Source organism: Leucopleurus acutus (genome assembly GCF_964270905.1).
Source record: "Leucopleurus acutus genome assembly, chromosome: 1".
Lineage (NCBI taxonomy): Eukaryota > Metazoa > Chordata > Mammalia > Artiodactyla > Delphinidae > Leucopleurus > Leucopleurus acutus.
Window position 1 is genome coordinate 91098829 of NC_139142.1, and position 18884 is coordinate 91117712.

The 18884-nt window shown below is 39.0% G+C and overlaps 2 protein-coding genes across 2 annotated transcripts in view; one reads left to right on the forward strand and one right to left on the reverse strand.

Annotated features, from left to right (window-relative positions):
• Positions 1–18884, reverse strand: part of SHC4 (SHC adaptor protein 4) — a 128223-nt gene that overhangs the window by 45991 nt on the left and 63348 nt on the right. The window contains exons 3-5 of the mRNA XM_082841197.1: positions 15822–15885; positions 12921–13040; positions 2616–2669 (exon numbers count right to left, since the gene is read on the reverse strand). Coding sequence (XP_082697323.1) covers positions 2616–2669; positions 12921–13040; positions 15822–15885 — 238 coding nt within the window. The remainder of the gene's footprint in view (positions 1–2615; positions 2670–12920; positions 13041–15821; positions 15886–18884) is intronic.
• Positions 5941–7834, forward strand: EID1 (EP300 interacting inhibitor of differentiation 1). The gene has a single exon (XM_082841162.1). The coding sequence runs from the start codon at positions 6169–6171 to the stop codon at positions 6742–6744; it is 576 nt and encodes a 191-aa protein (XP_082697288.1). The 5' UTR covers positions 5941–6168; the 3' UTR covers positions 6745–7834.

An 18884-nucleotide genomic window follows, 5' to 3' on the forward strand; every position in this document is an offset into this window, starting at 1 on the left:
AGGAAAGATGCAGTCAACTGGCAGGAAATAAAAGCCCATGTTTGTAATACCCTCAAGGACAATCACTTAATAACCCACAATGAATCATACAGGAAACGGATCTCAGGGCCAGCATAACTTGCCTTCAGTTATTTTAAAAAATAACACACACCTAAGTAAATCTCTCTTATGCAAAAAGACAAAAGATTTGAAATATCTTATAAATAAATAAGGTCATATCTATGAGCTTTACATTATATAATTTAGAAGCAAAGCCACAATTGCCAGGGGCTTGGTTGCTCATTTTAAAGTTGAAGAGGTGGCATGATGCTAGCAATGTTGTCTGCTATATTAGTTGATGGGAAAGAGGTCATGGGGCCTCTCCAGACCTCAGTTTCCTCATCTTCAAAAGAGTCTCCAACATTCTCACAGTCCTAAAATTCTATAACTGTAAATATCTAGGAGAATTTAAAGGATGTTAAAAGTAAAGCACAAATAGTGGGGGGGGGGGGAAATCTAAGAAATATATTTAATTTTGACATACTCATAATGCATTCTTGAGATGAAGAAAGCATGTACAGACACAGAAGCATTACCAAGAACTGCCTTCAGGGCTGAAAGAAGGAAGACAAGTAAACTGTTTATGAGACGAGAGTAAAAGTGAGGGTGAGCAGCGTGGAGAGGTGAGAGGAACACCCAGTATTTTTGAAACTTTGGAGGGACAATGGTAGAAAGAATGGGTACTACATTGGGCCACGGAGACTTCTGGTTGCCTACCCCTTGGACCGTTATCTGATGTGAAGCTGTAAATTATCTCAGTGAGTGTCCTAAGAAAATACAGATATGTGTTAGCAACAGTGGTGACAGTTATCACTCCGTGCCAGGCACTGCGCTAGCAGTTTACATGCACCATTCCACTTAATTCTCACAGCGCTTGAGGCAAGGGTGATCATTCCCCATTTTACAGATGAGGACCCTGAAGCTTAGAGTCTAAATAAGTCAAGTCTTACTTGACTCCAGAGCCTGGCACTCCACCATTCTGCCTCCCTGACCTGAGGGTAGAACTTCACTCGGGGAACCTCTAATGCCAAGGCTTCTGGTCACTCCAGTTTTCTATTTAAAACCAGCAGGATTTCTCTCCAGCTGCAGAGAGCACAAGGGTGCCACTCAATTCAGTAGGTACAAACTCTCCCACAGTGGCTACAATTCTTTCCTGTTTGTCTTTGTAGGGGCAGTGCTTTGGTTGGTCAAAAGAAATAAAGAACTGAAGGCACAAAAAGACAGTCTAAAAAGAATTAGGATTCTGGAGAACTATGGTAGACACCATGCAGGGCATGCCTAGGGTAAAATAAAGACTTTCATACCAATTCTAAAATGACAGCAACGATTGAAACTTGAAAAGGAAAATTTAGGGCAAACAGCAACAATTATTTTTCACACTACTCTTATAGAACTCATTACTTTAAATTGCTTAAGGAAAGTATTCGAGTTCCTTCATGGATGGTTGAGTTATAATGGGTTAGGAAGAGAAGTAACAGACAATGTGGGCCTTTTCGGACTGGCAGTCAACCCTCTCTGCTACCAAACACGTCCTTGGAGTCGCTGTTGAAGCCAGATTACAAGGCCGGATGGAGGGCGGATATAGAGGACCTGAGGATATGGAGGGCCCACAGTAAGTCATATGAAGATTTTTGACTTGGTGGAAGATTGGGGCCTCTAATCTCTGCATTGTTCAAGGGTCAACTCTATATTTCAAGGTACAAGAAAAATGTCACAATGTCACAGAGGAGCAAAACCCTCCTCCTCCCTCAGTTTAAACAGATTTGTTTCTTGGTCAGTCACAGGCTTCCTAGCTTCAATGACCTTCTCCTTTTGCTCTGGTCCACAGCGGATGCAGTTGGAGGTCAGGGAATGACCCTCCACTCTGCAAAGAAGGCTTGGAGGGACAGCACTGACTCAGTCCTGCACAATTCATGGGAAATGAGCATCACATGGCCTCTTGGTAGGGAGGAACTGCAAGTTTTCTCTCCCCAGCTCAGCGTTTCCTCCATGAGTTTCTGCAAACCTAGTTGCTCGTTTCGGATTAGATTTAGTTGCCTTGGTTGACGGCCAGAATGGCAAATAGGCTTCCCCTCGTATACCAAATCCAGTTGATTAGTAGGATCTGCCTGGAACTCTGCGTTGCAAACAATTCTGAGGGAGGACTGGCAAAACACATATGACATGCTTGTTTTTTATGAACTGGATATTATCTACAAGAAGCTTCTCAGATAATAACACAATGGAGTATTATAAATTCATCTACTAATCCAAATACTTAAAAAAAAATCAGTGACAGGAAATACTCTGTCAAAACCAAATTTTTGATTACCAGCTACAGGTGGCTATTCACAAACTGTAATAAGATATTTGGAAATGACAGGTAGTGGCTAATATGCTTTACATGGAAGTTCTTTTAACTCTTATAAAAAGAATTTTTTTTTTTTTTTTTTTTTTTTTTGCGATACGCGGGCCTCCCACAGCTGAGGCCCCGCCCGCCGCGGAGCACAGGCTCCAGACGCGCAGGCCCAGCGGCCAACGGCCCACGGGCCCAGCCGCTCCGCGGCACAAAAGAACTTTTATGAATTCATACTTACCGGATCCCCTCCAGAAGCAAATGAAATAGACTGCATATGATGATTTGCAATAATCTGGAAAACATAAACAAATTAAACATGTATAATGCTAGAAACTAATTATACCTAGTTACTACATACCATCGAACAGTAACGTACATACATTGGCTTGTTTTGCTTCTACCTGCTCGGCATGCCTTGGGAAACCACTCCACCCACTTTCTACAATAATCTCACTTACACCGTGAGGTTCAGGTGGGTTTGAGACGCCCATCTCACTACCCCTCTCCTTGCATCTGGATACATGATCCAGGCCTAGCCAATCACAAAACACCATCCCGCTGGATACAGCAAAGTCAATCAACATCTTTGGGGAGGAACTGAGATGAATAATAGAATGCATCTCTCCCTGCCATTTAAGACCTTAGTATAAGCCCAAAGCTTCTAGGAGCCATCTTTTGCTGCCGTGTGGGAAAAGCCTGCTGGAAAATGAAGCTTTCCCTCTGGAGAAAAGTCAGAGCTGAGAGTTAAAAACAGTCAAAAGTCAGGGGATAATGTGTGTTTCATCAGTTCAACCAATACATTCCCCCCATCCCTTTATGTTTTTATGTATTTTTTCTATTTTATTTATTTAATTTTATATAAGTTAGTTTGAATTGAGTTTCAGTCATCTGCCAACCAAAAGTATTCTTACTAAGGCACTAATATTAAGACTTTCGATACGAAGTAAGACTATTCAAGTGAACTGCGTTAGTTAGCCAAGAAGATTGTCTCTTTTACTTGAGATTCTAGGCTTGCTTATTTGGAAACCACAGTGTAATGACCAACTTGCAGAGATGTACTTGTCATACTGTTTCGAGGGTTCATTAAAACAACGATGCACCAGTTGGCTAATCCTGTCTTCAGATTTGCCTAACAGAATCTACTGAAGCTGCTTACATATGATGACCAAGAAGTCCTACTCTTAGATGTATATCCAAAAGAACTGTGTAAATACGTACACCAAAAGATCTTCTCAATAAGGATAATCACTGCCCTGTTCACAATAGCCCCAAATTGGAAACAATCCCAATAATGATCATTGTGGTATTCAAACAAGGGGCTACTACATAGCAACAATATATTTCTTGGGCAAAAAGAAGCCTGTCACAAAGATTGTATACTGCACAGTTGAATTTATATCAAGTTCAAAAGCAGGCAAAAGTATTTTATTCTGTTTGCGGTCAGCATAGTGGTGACTTTTGGTGCAAAAGAAGAGAAAGCAAGTGGTTTTCTAGAATCTTGCAAATGGTGTTCCTTGATCTGGGTAGTGGTTATACAAACATGTTCATTTTGTGATAATCAAGCTATACGCTTATGATTTGTGCACTACTCTATATTTATGTTTTCTATATTTATGTTTCAGTTTAAAATGATTACTAAAAACAAAATCAATACACAGATTTCAATATCATTCCCATGTATCAGCAATAGCCACTTTGACACTGCATGGGGGAGAGGGGGAAGGAACATTTTACAAGAGAACCTAAGTATAAAACTAATAAGAATCACATAAGACTTTTTGGAAAACTTCATTGAAGGGTACAAATAAGACCTGAACAAGTAGAAAGACATATATCACCTTTATGGATGAGAAGACAATACCGTAAAGATGTCAATTCTCCCCCAACTTAATCTATAAATTCCATGCAATTCCAATAAAAATTCCACCAATGCCATTCAGGGAACTTTTCAAACTACTTCTAAAATTCACATTGGAAGAATAAATGTGCAAGAAGAGCTAAGGCAATTTTTTTAAAGGACAAAGAGACAAGATTTTCCTTATTATTAAGACATATTATAAAACTATAGAAATTCATTCGACTACAAAGTCTAAAAACAGATTGACACTTTTGTGGTCTTTTAGTCTATGATAGATGTGGCACCGAATAGCAGACAAAAGGACAAGTGATTAAATTAGCGGAGGTACCTGAATTAGCTACATATATGGAAAAATATATAAATAAATCCTGTCCTCATGCTATTTATAAATAAATGTTTGATCCATAAAAGATCTATACAAACATTAGAAGACAGATAAACGATTATGCTTATGATTTCTGAGGTAGGTAAATCCATCTTAATAGAAAGAAAAAGACAGGAAAGAAACCCTTAGATTTGATTGCATGAAAACCCATTTTTAAACTTTTGTATAAGACCCCCAAAACAAGAAACAAGAGGGAGAATATATTTGTAACATGTGAAACAAAGTATTCATATACAGAGTCTATAAGAAATTCCTGTATCAATAAGAAAAAGAAATAAACCCAAAATAAGACCATTTAATTTTCAGAGGTAATACTGATAGAAATGTTCAATAAACATATTGAAAGATAATCTCCAATAAATTAAGGCTATAAAAAATAAAACAAGACGGCATTAAATGGATAAAATTGTTAAAGTTCAACAAAATCATGTCTGGTAACGGTGTGGATATTCTCAGACACCGCTGGCTAGAGCTTAAATTTGTACAGCAACTTTGAGAGCAATCTGACATTCACTAAAAACCAAAGTATGCATACCCCAAAATTCCACCTTTGCACTTCTAGGTTTTTATTCTAGAAAAATACTGGCACATGTGGATGTTCAATTACGCATAGTTTATAATATCAAAATATAGAAAGTTATTTGTGCATAGTTAGGTCAACTACAGTATAGCTATACAAATAGAATAGTATGAAAAAATATATGTCTATGTATACTAACAGGTAAATCTTCAAGGCATTGATGAGGGTTTTTTGTTTGTTTGCTTATTTTGTCAGTTGAAGACAATTATGTAAGACACGTAAAAAAAATAAGATTTTTTTTTCCACGAGGACATAAAGATTCATGTAAACGTAAAGAAAAAGGGTTTAAAGAATACACACCAAACTGGTAACAGTGTACCTTTATCTCCTGCGAAATGCAATGGGACTATGTATTTCTTGTCTGTTTTTTTAAAGAACACCGATAATATGCTTATTTGTGAATTTAACTTTTTTAAAAATGAGAAAAACAGGAGAGATGAATGGATAAATTCTAAATATGTTGATCTGCGGTTGAGAACTTCGTGTGGTTTGGAACTGCGGATTTAGCGGTCATTAGCGCACAGATAAAAGATAAAACCGTGGAAGAGACGCGACTGCCTGGGGATGGGGGATAGAATAGGCGCAGAAAGAGGGAGAGAAAGGAGGGGGTCGATGAGGGAGGAGGAGTATGGGGTCTTACAGAGCCATGTATTTTCAAGCTTATCGCATCACAAGCAGCAGAACGGTTAGGTAAGGCAGTGGCCAAGCAATGCTCTTGCACGTACAGCATCTAGGTCTGAAGTTCGAACGCACGGAAAGCCGACCAGCGAGCCCCGGGAACATTCCCGGGGTGGAACTGCGAGCTGCCGGCCCCCAAACAGCGCTCCGAGGGGTAGGCGGTGTCTGGGGGTCGCGCACACGCACAAGGTCACGCAAGCGCACGGTGCTTGCGCAAGCGCACAACCGCACGGCCGCGTAGCTCCGATCTTGCCGAAAACGCCTTGCGGGGAGGTTGAGCCGCTTGCACAATGTCTGAAATGAACGAGCTGTCCGAGCTCTATGAGGAAAGCAATGACCTGCAGATGGATGTGATGCCTGGCGAGAGTGACCTTCCGCAGATGGAGGTAGGCGGCGGGAGCCGGGAGCCATCCCTGAACCCCTCCCGCGCCGGGGCCCAGCCACAGCTGGAGGAGGAAGGCCCGATGGAGGAGGAGGCTGCCCAGCCAATGGCGGAGCCGCTGGGGCAGCGAGGCCTCGCTAGCCGGCCCGGCCCTGGGGAGCAGCCAGGCCAGATCGCGGGCCCTGATTTCGAGAGCGAGGACGAGGGCGAGGAATTCGATGACTGGGAGGACGACTACGACTATCCGGAAGAGGAGCAGCTGAGTGGTGCAGGCTACAGAGTATCAGCGGCCCTTGAAGAAGCCAACAAGATGTTTTTGAGAACCTCCAGAGCAAGAGAAGCAGCTCTGGATGGCGGGTTTCAGATGCATTATGAGAAGACCCCGTTTGATCAGTTGGCTTTTATCGAAGAGCTTTTTTCACTCATGGTTGTCAATCGTCTGACCGAAGAGCTCGGCTGTGATGAGATTATTGATAGAGAGTAGTTAAACGCTGTGAAGAGAGGAGGAAACTACTTGAGGAGAGACCTGGCATTCCACTGTCTCTTGGGTTCATTCCAAATAGTTACGTGCCAATGAAAAACTTGGTCTTCAAAAAAAAAGATTTTTTTTTTTTTTTGTAGAATAAAGTAGCGACTGCACAGTTATGAAAAAGGAAATTGTTAAAGAAAAAGGATCTAAATACTGTTGAAACCTGTTTTCAAGAATGTCCTGAAACATTTATGGCTTTGACTTTGTTATTGATCCAGATTAATTTCCTTGCATTGAGGAAAATATATGTTCCTGTAAGGGATGGATTTGCAAGAGTAAGTCATGACCAAGACAGACTGCCAGTACAAGAGCCCACTGATATTAATTATATGCGAAAAAGTAACTAATTTATCCAGCTTAGGACATGAGATGTTTTTTGAGTTATTTGGACTGAAAGCATATCGAGAAAACTGTCAGGTTCCATTTTGTGATCTATCCAAGCCGTGGTTATCAAAAGCTAAATTTTTAGTGTAAAATAAATCGAGTATGCTTCAGTATCCCGAAAGGATAATCAAACCCCAAAAGAAATATGTATCATGTGTGCTATATCTTAAAATGTGTTTCCAAGAGCATCTGAGATTTTGTTGGTACATGTATCTTGATCATTTTTAAAGCTGCTGTAACCTTTAATTCAAGAAAATTCATTGTCTTGAACATTTTTGAAAGTCAAAAATTAAGATGTCCTTAATAATTAAGTTTCAAATGTAGACATTAATGTGTATGTGAAAGTACAAAGAAAACACACTATTTCTAACATCCGTATATACTAGAGAAATATTGTGTTTTACTTGCTCTCTGTTTTTCATTTTTTACAGGCAAAAGACTCTGGTTGAACTTCATAATGTAAGAACTGTTAAGTGAAAATTGTCCAGTAAAAGGAAAGCCCTACACCTAAAAAAGACTTCATGAACAACCCTTAAAGGTTTTAAACCTGCCCAGAAATCCACCTCGGTATCTGAAGTTTCCCTCTGTCTCCTCCTCTAATTAAGCTTGTTAGTGGTTATGCACCAGCATTGGGGATAATAAAAATTTCTTGTTCTGTGTATTTTGTTTGGCTAATGGTATTGCATACATACTTTCTCTAATACTACTTTTTATTGTGTTATACTGGTTTTATTGTATGATTGCAATCACCTTATGATTTAAACTTAATGACTATAAGGGAACGTGCTCCAGCTTCAAATACCGGATTACAAATTAATTGGTGGAAATTAAACTTAGTAAATTCCTATAAGAGAATTTGCCAACCTGGGAGAAACTGCTAAATCATTAAGGATGTTACTGTGGTTCTTAAGATGTTGATGTTCTCTGTGAATAATAATTAGTCAGGAGGCTGTGCCCAGCAAAACGGAATATACCAACAGGTCTTAGGATCAGCAAAAAGGTACCAGATGTTTTTGCTCCATTATGGCAGTAAAGGACACATCCAATACAGCAGGACAACTTGGAGCCTTATTTATGTTAACAGTCATCCTGTCTTTTAGGGAGGGGGGTTCTTTTCTGTAAAATATAGGACTGACAGGCTTCCCTGGTGGCGCAGTGGTTGAGAGTCCGCCTGCCGATGCAGGGGACACGGGTTCGTGCCCCGGTCCGGGAAGATCCCACATGCCGCGGAGCGGCTGGGCCCGTGAGCCATGGCCACTGAGCCTGCGCGTCCGGAGCCTGTGCTCCGCAACGGGAGAGGCCACAACAGTGAGAGGCCCGCGTACCACAAAAAAAAACAAACTAGGCAATAACCTGAGAGACCACTGAAATTAATACTTGTTAATATTTACTAAAGGTAGGAAATGGTAACATTTTTAAATGTTACAGTTAAATCACAGACTGGAACCAGCCTACCTGATTCAAATCTGGGCTCCACTGCCTATAGCTCTGTAACTGAGTAGATTAATCTCTCTGCCTCAGGATCCTGAACTGAAAATAAGGATAATTGGATGAACCTTATACATGGTGAGGATTAACTGAAGATATACACACATCTATATAAACAGATAAACTAAAGAAAGGAGTTCTGGGGACGTTGTAATCCTGATTCTCTGATGGCGGGAGAGGATGGGGATGTGGAATGGGGAGAGTTAACTTAAACTTATGAGTGTGTAGTGTGATTTGCGCAGAGCTTTCTAGGTCTATCCATAGTTACTTTAAATGTTTGCTTAGATCAGATGTCCCACATTGGCTCATCTCAAGAACGCCTCTATTTTGTTTGGCTCATGCTTATAATTTTAATTTCTTAATTAAAGACCAACATCTCATAATCCAGAGAGAGCAGCAAAACTCCCAGATTTCCATCTTCTTTTTTTTTTTCCCCAAAAGTGGAAGACCTGGCAGCCCTTGACCTATAGTCCCATCGGAAGCATCTGATTGGCCTTTACACAGGGAAAGTATTCTGTTTGCAATGTTCCCCAGTGTTGTCTCCCCAACATGGAGACCAAGTAGCACTCGTCATTTATCACTGTGCTCGCACCACTGTGTGTTCATGAACCTGGACAGTTTGCATTACCTGCCTGGCCTCTGTAGGTGTTTGAATTGCCTCTCCTCTTGGAGACTAAAGGATGTCTCCATTTTCTGCCCGTTTTACCTTATCTCTTTAGTACCCGTCTCAATTTCAGTAGCTGTTAGAGTCGATGATAGGAGTGTAGAAACGAGTAGAGAAATAGTGGGAGTAGGAGCTACTCAGACTGACATTTTTGCTTAACGCCTTATTAAAGTATGTCAAGGAAGTCTGTTGCTTGATTTTTTTTTTTTTTTTTTTGCGGTACGCGGGCCTCTCACTGTTGTGGCCTCTGCCATTGTGGAGCACAGGCTCCGGACGCGCAGGTTCAGTGGCCATGGCTCACGGGCCGGATCTTCCTGGACGGGGGCACGAACCCGTGTCCCCTGCATCGGCAGGTGGACTCTCAACCACTGCGCCCTGTTGCTTGAATTTTTAAAACAAGGACTATATAAAAACCCCTATAACTTGCTTTTGCAAAATATATTTTCCCATCCCCAAATATGGTAAGTTTTAAAAATTGCAAGCATTGCATGTTTGCGTGTTTAATATCTTATTTTCTGCCCCTGAGGTTCTGTGAGACATTTTCTGGGAGTGAATGGTTACATTCTTGATGTTCTCAGTGACAAGATAAATGTGAACCATCTGACCCATAAATGCTCTGTCATCTATGAATGTATCTATAAACTTGAAGCTGTTTATGTTTTCAGTCCAAAGTATATCTTTGAAGTTAAGGGTGGGGGGAGGATATTTGTATTTATCTTAGAACTTCAGAGGCTAGGTTTCTTTAAGGAAAATTTAATCGATAAAGCACTTTCTCATGCTATGTCCACACGGTCACTTCTCTGCTGCCTTTATCCCTTGGACATTTTAGCTGTCCTTTTGAAGGAACGTATAAAGCTTCTTGAGTTTAAGCATCTAGAGCGGCACATCTTTTTTACACCCCAAACCCCATCCCCGTGGCCATTCTCCCCAGGTCTGCAGAATAGTTCAAAGTTATTTTTAAAAATCAGCCCCTGGGTCTAATATCAATGAGATCCTAACTTTGGTCCCCACTCCAGCGGTGGGCTGAGCACAGCCCATTCGATGCCACCAGTGCAGAAAAGATGTGAGCCACTCCCCAAAGCAGCTCTTTGCTGTAACTATTGGTCGTGGAAGCCACCCATGCCCACTGTCCCTCCTTTTATTCACATGAAAGACTATGGACGTGTGGCAATACCAGCTCTAACTGCAGTGGCCTGGAAAAGGGTAGCAGAGGGGAAAGAGATTTTGAGAATAACGTGCCCTCCACCATACACACCACAACCCTCTTCTTCCTAAATTCCCAATTCACTTCAGTCACCCATGGAAAGAGCCATTTTTAAAAATGCTCATTCAGTTCTACACAGCTGTCATCGTGATGGCTCTCGCTTTGCCTACTCTTCCTCCCCTACAAAACTCAGATAATTCAAGGGTTCCTATACTCAATGAAATCCTATAACTAAAAGAGTTGAGCATCCCTGGTACCATCCACATGGGTGAAAACTAAAAATAAATTTTACATCCACAAATGTCTTGAGGGCAAAGCATCCGAAGGACAATTAATGTTTCACCTTCCACCCAGATTGGCTGCATCTTCCAAGTACAGCCCCATATGTTCTGCTGTCAGATATCAATGGTATCACCTCTCTTGGATAACCAATCTTGATTCAACCAGACAGGAATCTATTTAAAATTGTTTCATATTAAACATTTTCCTCTATGGTGCTTTATACTACTGTGTAAGCAATGTATTTTATTCTGCTTTTGAATTTAGAAAATAAAGCAAACCTCAAAACCACAAGTGAAACAGAGTCACAGATGTAGAAAACAAACATGGTTACCAGGGGTGGGGGGAAGCCGGGTTGGGGAGGGATAAACTGGGAGATTGGGATTGACATATACACACTACTATATATAAAACAGATAACTAATAAGGACCTACTATACAAAACAGGGGGGCTTCCCTGCTGGCACAGTGGTTAAGAATTCACCTGCCAATGCAGGGGACATGGGTTCGAGCCCTGGTCAGGGAAGATCCCACATGCCGTGGAGCAACTAAGCCCGTGAGCCAGAAGTATGAACCCATGTTGCTAGAGCCTGTGCTCGGCAACAAGAGAAGCCACCACAATGAGAAGCCCACACACCGCAAGGAAGAGTAGTCCGCTCGCCGCAACTAGAGAAAGCCTGCGTGCAGCAACGAAGACCCAACACAGCCAAAGATAAATGAATGAATAAATAAATAAATAAATTATATAGCGCTCTTCTCAATATTCTGTATATGACCTATATGGGAATAGAATCTAAAAAAGAGTGGCTATATGTATATGCATAACTGATTCACTTTGCTATACAGCAGAAAGTAACACAACATTATAAATCAACTATACTCCAAGAAAAATTTTTAAAAAAAACTGCAAGTGAATTTTTTGGTAAAAACTGGAAATCAAAATGTTTATAACTGTACTTATATGTTACTGACAATTTTACAATTTTACATATTACAATATGCTTTCCCTGCTAAGTACTGAGTATATGAAAAGGCCTCAAGGAAAAATGCACCATGCAATGGGCACTGTGCTGAGTGATTTACATCCAGTGATTTACATGATCTTACTTAATCCTCTAAATAACCCAATAAGACATATACTGTTGCTAAGACCATCTTCTCAGAAACTCTATGTTTAAGACTATAATCCTAATTTCACTGATGATGAAAATTGAGTGGTAGGGTAACTTGCTTGTTAGTGGCAAAGCCAGGCTTTCAACCTACATGTGACCTCAAAGCCTCTTACTGTTTTATCACTGACAAGTACACGTTAAACCTTGCGTGAGTCCCTGATCAATAGCACTCCACACAGTAAAAACTTAAATACTAAGAACCTCAAATCACTACATATTAGACAAAGAAAAATTAGACTCTAACGTACATAAATAACCTGATATAAGGAATTTAGTTTAAAAAATAAGTCAAAAAAGAGTGTCCTAGTTTAAAGTACATATTTAGCGCAATGCCTGTATATCTTTTATATTTGCTTCAACAATGCTGTTCTTTGAGAAATAATGTTTACAGTGAGAACTCAGGCACACCATAGAATCATAAATCATCAAAGATGAAAAAGTTGTTTACACAATAACATTTGAGAAGGCTTTTCAATCTTAAGGGTTGGAAGAAAATGTTTTCTCCTTAAATTTCGGTTAGCTAGAACATTGACCCTAACATCACCCTTCCCCTCTGTCCTTCATGTGCATCCCCAGTCCAACATGCAGTCTGTTAGTTCTGATGATGGAATTTCTTTCCCTTTGGAGAGGGGTAGCGGAGAGTAATAAATGACTGACTCAAGTATATTCCAAATGGTACTTAATATGTTCTTTGCACCTTAGTTTTTATTACAAAGCCGATAGGTAGGGGCAAGTATGTAGGCAGTTAAATGCCCCAGTGATGGGTTAGTAATACTGTTGTCCTAATTATTGCTACACATAAATCCTTGGCAGATTTTTTCCCCTCATGTCTTATTAAGTTTTAGGCACACTGTCTGAAACTTTATTCTCTTCATTATGCCCAGACTGTTCTAGAAAAATAGATGATATGTTAAACTATAAGTGACATTCATGATCTTACCTGTTGGTTGTCAAGATTCATCAATGTGAGGCTGCATGTTGAGATGGTCAGTTTTATATTCATTCCCGAAAACTGAAGATTACTTTTGCCAAGAACTGTTGACAGGAACTTGGCTGGAGGCTTTAAAAATAACATAACAACACTCTGTAAGTTATGGACTTTGTTACAGAATGAATATTTATGTTTTTTAAATGTTAAAAATGAAACCAAAAGTTGGTTCTTCAAAAAGATCAACAAAATTGACAAACCTTTAGCTAGATAAACTAAGAAAAAAAGAGAGAAGACTCAAATTAGTAAGATGAGAAATGAGAGTGGGGTCATTACTACCAATTCAACAGAAGTAAAAGGATTATGAGAATACTATGAACAGTTGTATGTCAACACACTGGATTACCTAGATGAAATGGACAAATTCCTAGAAACATAAAAGCTACCAAGACTAAATCATGAAGAAATAGAAAATCTGTGTAGACCTATAACTAGTCAGAAGGAAGGAAGGGAGGGAGGGAGGGAGGAAGGAAGGAAGGGAATATAACAAGTGTTAGCAAGGATGTGGAGAAACTGAAACCCTTGTACACTATTTGTAGGAATGTACAATGGTACAACAGCTATGGAAAACAGTACAGCAGCTCCTCAAAAAATTAAAACTAGAATTACCATATGATCCAGCAATTTCTACTTTTTGTTATATACCCAAAACAACTGAAAGCAAGGACTTGAAGAGATATTTGTACATCCATGTTCATAGCAGCATTATTTACAATAGTTAAAACATGGAAGTAAACCAAGTGTCCATCAACAGATAAATGGAAAGCAAAATGTGATATATACATACAATGAAATATTTATTCAGTCTTAGTAAGGAAGGAAATTTTGACATGTGCTACAGCATGGATGAACCTTGAGGACATTATGTGAAGTAATGTGAAATAAGCCAGTCATAATAAGACAAATACTTATTCCACTTATATGAGATACTTAGAGTAGTCAAAATCATAGAGACAGAAAGTAGAATGGTGGTTGCCAGGGGCTGGAGACGGGGGGGAATGGGAAGTTGTTTTTTAATGAGTATAAACTTTCTGTTTTACAAGATAAAAAAAGAGTTACGGGACTATTCCTAATAAATTGTTTAACTAGATTGTGTAAAATAACTTCATTGCTTAATATGAAATTTCAAAGTTAAGGCTTGGGGAAAATGGGCTTTATAGAAGCAAACAATTCTAAGTATATTCTGTTCTTCAAGTAAATGACTTTATTTCTTAAAAAAAAAAGAGTTATGGGGATAGATGGGGGTGACGATTGAACAACAGTATGAATGTACTTAATATCCCTGAACTATACCCTTAGAAATGGTTCCAATGGTAGATTTTATGTTATGTGCATTTTATCACAATTTTTCAAATTGGGAGGAAAAAGAATATAAAAAATATAAAGTGCGTGGAAGAGTCCCTGGCATGTATTAAGTACTCAATAAAAAAGCTAGCTATCAAAGGGAATTAGCTCAAAATTTTCTTTTTCTTTTTTTTTTTTTTTTTTTTACTTCTTTACATGTGTACTTTCTGGAAAGATGACAGCCTGGTTTGCTTTTGTTTTATTTTGTTTTGGAGTGTGGACTCCCACTACTCCTGAAATGAGAAAGTCTTAAGTGAATAAGCCTGTTTGTTGGGATCTTCCAGTCGGAACCTCCTATTCACAGAGGTTATGAGAGGCAGGAGGAGGCTAGAGGCTACAGACAGACCATCGGTTCTGTCAGAGAAACTAGTAATGGGAGTTCTAGTAGAATTCAAGAGCCATTCTTCAGAGTTTCCCAGATCATGTAGCTCATCTGAGTCACTCTGGGTGACTGTGGGTTCAGTCCTATGCAAAATAATGAGTAATGATAAAAAATTAGGCAGGGTGGTATGGAAATAGAGCAGTAAAGCCGGGACTCTGAAGACCTGGTGTCTACAGCTGGTGCTGACCTTGATCTTCCTAGTGACTCAAGGCAAGTCTCTTCTCTGAGCCACGGTTTAGCAGCTGGCGAAGTGAGAGGGTTCAACTGGGAGATCTCTAAAAATTCCTCCCCTCTTAAACAGTCTATACTTCTATAATTTATATAGTTATCTTAAGCGCCATTGCACCTCCCCTTTGGACTTTTCAAAGCAACTAAGTATTCTAGGGATAATACTAACTAGCATTAGCGTTGAAAGCCTAATGTAAGCAAGACACTTAACACATCACTTCATTTAATTCTTACATAATTCTATAAACTAAGGGCTATTTTCTCCTACTTTACAAATGAGGAAACCAAGGATTCGAAAGGTGAAATGACTTGATCAAGATCACACAGTTAGTAGGTGGCAGAGACAGGATTTAAGTGCAAGTCTAACATCAAATCTCATGATTTCTTTCAACATGAAAAGCTCCTTCTACCTATTTATTACCCTTACCTCTACCAGCACTCTTGTTTCCATCTGAAAATAGGCCATGGAGTCCTAAAAGTCTAAAATGTTAAAATGCAGAATACATACATTATAAAATATTGAAATTGGAAGGTACCAAAATTGGTCATCTGGTTCAACAGCTTAACTTTACAGGAACAAGAATGGAGTTTTGGAGAGATGAGATACCATGCTCAAAGGTAAGTAAATACCTAGCTCTGCAACCAGATTTTCTGACTTGAAAAGACCCAGGTGCTTTCTCTACTCTGACCCTCAGGCATCACCATTTCAGACAGTGTCTAGCAAGTCAGAAAAATTTGAGGGACAAGAACAACTTTGAGTGCATCTCAGATAGCATGTCAAATAATCAAGGCCATTCTAGACCTTGGGTCATGTGGTGGAATGAACTAACAACTATTTTGATACTATCTTTCCCATAGTTAGGGAAACTAAAAAAAAAAAAAAAAAAAACAATATTTACCTTTCGCTTTTTAATGGCTCCATTTGCCCCGGGGACAGCTTCACACAGGCGACTTATTGCTTCCCTACAGAACAGAAACCATATAAAGACTCAGCATACTATCAAGCACACAGTAAATGTTCAATAAACATTAGCAAGTATTATGACCAAAATGTACACTCACATAATGGTGAGCCTGACATAAATGACCTTCCCCACTCCCACTGGAGAAAACACTGAGCTTAGTCTCTCTGCAGCTCAAACCCAAGAAAATCCAGCAACACCTTAATATTGAAAAATTGCTTTACAGTAAGGAGTCCTACTATTCACCTTCTTCGTCTTTTTTCCTTGGCTTTTAAGGATTGGTTTTCAGTGCTATTGATTTCTAACCAAAAAGGACTGATGGAACTTTACTGTCTGGGAATACTTCACAGTTTTACCTTTAGCAAAATCCTCTGTGGTGTGATGAATAAAAAAGCTTCATAGTATCTCAGCACCAAAGATAATTAAATACAAAAGAATCCAACACTAGAGGAAGTTTAAAAGGATTGAGAGAGAATTGAACTTCAAGGTGGTCCCAAATGGAGCCTTATTGACTAAGTTACTGCTCCAAGCCATTGAGCTTTCATGTAATTTCACAGAAGAAAAGAAAATCAATAACAGATTTCCTCCTTTGCTTATTTTTCTACCCTTACTATATATTGCACTTCCTGAGAGAAGAGCACCGCTAAAAGAAGTAGTTGTTCCTTAATGGAAGTGGTGAACGAACTGGCGCCCTCCTCTCCAGAAATGCAGTTATAACTAAGAGCTTTTGTCTCTGGGACTCAGCATTCAGAACCACCCAAGCTTTCACGTGGCGTAATCTGAACCTTCGCTTCATGGCTTTCAACACACATATCAAACTTTTCACAAAGCAAATGGAAATCTCTAAACTCCTTCCGGATCCACTGGACATCATCGTTTAAATTAGTACACTGTATTCACACACACACACACACACACACACACACACACACACACACTATACAGTTTTTATATATATTAGATTTCATGAAAATATTTTCTATGAGATGTTTTTGATTCCCAAAGGAAGGGGATGCAGAGAGAGGAATGCAGACCCATTAAAAATATATATACGTTATAGATAGATAGATATAAAGATATATAAATAAATATAGATAGATAGGTAGATCTATATACATAGTAGTGCAGAGCTATGTTCTCAACATAATTACCCGCAACCAATGGATAGAAAGGCTTTTTGCCTTAGCATATCTTCTCAGAATTTTATGTTTATTGCTTCTCTAGGATTCCAAACTTGTTCTGTGGAGTCAAACAGGACAACTCAGAGAGTTGGTCTTTTTGGTTTGGTTGGTTGATTGATGTTTTGAGTCATCTTAATGATTAGTCTATAATTGCTGACACATCTAATTAATCTGAATTGGTCTCTGGTGTTGCCAAAATAACTAGTCCAGGCACCCAAATATGTTGTTGGTATTTAACAAAGAGAGATTATGGGAAAGGTGTTCTTAGATCCTTTACTCCATGATAGCCAACAGGGGTCCTTTGGTCTAAAAAGCTCCCTGTAAATGGTTTGAAATAAAAGTAGAAACAAAGGCGGGCACTGATGCTGCCAAGTATAATAATAGTTATTATTAGAAGTTGTTACTTTTATATAGCATCTATAGTTTTATAAATTGCTTTTCCAGGCATTGTTTTCTTGATTCTCGTTCCAACTGTCAGTATCTTCTAACAAAAAGTAAAGTTATGAATTTGAATTAAAGGGAATGCTTTATAGGATGAGCACCCCTCACGGAGGGTTTGGAAGGCTGAACCTTCCTGGCAGAGTGGAGTTGGGAAATTCCAGACAGAGGGAAGAGCATGTGTAAAGACACTAAAACATAAATTATCACAACATGTGAGGAACTACAGTACTTTGACATTGATATTGCAGGAGCATAAATTGTGGTAGAACAAGAGTGAGTGAGAGCTAAGAGATGGGATTAGAGTCTGAAAACTTTTTCTATAAAGAGCCAGATAGTAAATATTTTAGACTTTGCTCTGTTGCAACTACTGAACTCTGCCACTGTAGCTCAACCACAGCAGTAGACAACATGTAAACAGATGAGCACAGCTGTGTTCCAGTAACTTTATTTCTAAAAGCAGGCAACTGGCCATATTTAGCCCAAGGGCTGTCATTTGCCAATTCCTGGATTAGGTAATTCATACAAACAGAGTTAGAAATAGTTCAGTTTTAAGAAACAAGAAAATGTTGACATTCATTATACTTTTAGAATTAAAAATTAAAGCAACTATAAGATACTTGCTCCACTCTTATTACATTCACAGAAAAGAAAATTACAAAGCCAGTATTGGGGGAAATGGGAATAATTCCACTTCGGGTATACTTATCCATTGCTGGTGGCCTTGATTAGTATTAATACAATCTTTCTAGAGATAAAGTTCATAAAAGATGACAAATGTCATAATATTTATCAGAGCTTTTGACAAGGGAGGAGGAATTTGTATTGAAATAGCATTGAGTAGTTATGTAAAAGAAACATTTATTTTAGAGTAAAAAACCAACCCCAAAGCTTGTGATATAGATATAAAACAAATCAACATAAATATTGCCACTTGAAATGTTAAGTATGAGAACTACAGAAATATGGGGGGAATCTATACAAATTAGTGGGGAAAAGTAGAACTTGGAATGGCATATACACACTGGTAGCAACTATATAAAATTAATTCTGTATAAATAGTGACATGGAAAGAGCATATAAACAGTGACTTGGTTTAGGTGTCTTCTGTGTGTGATTTGCTGTTTCCTGTTTTTGATTCTATTGATGTTTAGATGTAAACAGTGTTATGTTTTCCTTCATTGTACAGTTGATTGCATAAAAAATCTTTTAAAATATTCAAAAGAATGCAAAGTTAGTTCCTCAGCAGGAGTTTTGCTCATGTACTGTGGAGATGTGAGGGCACGTCAAGGATGTCCCGATGGAGTGACACAGCCTGCCTCTCTTTTGCCAACAATTGCAGAGATGGGACAATGCTCACGTTATAGATAATAAAAGATCT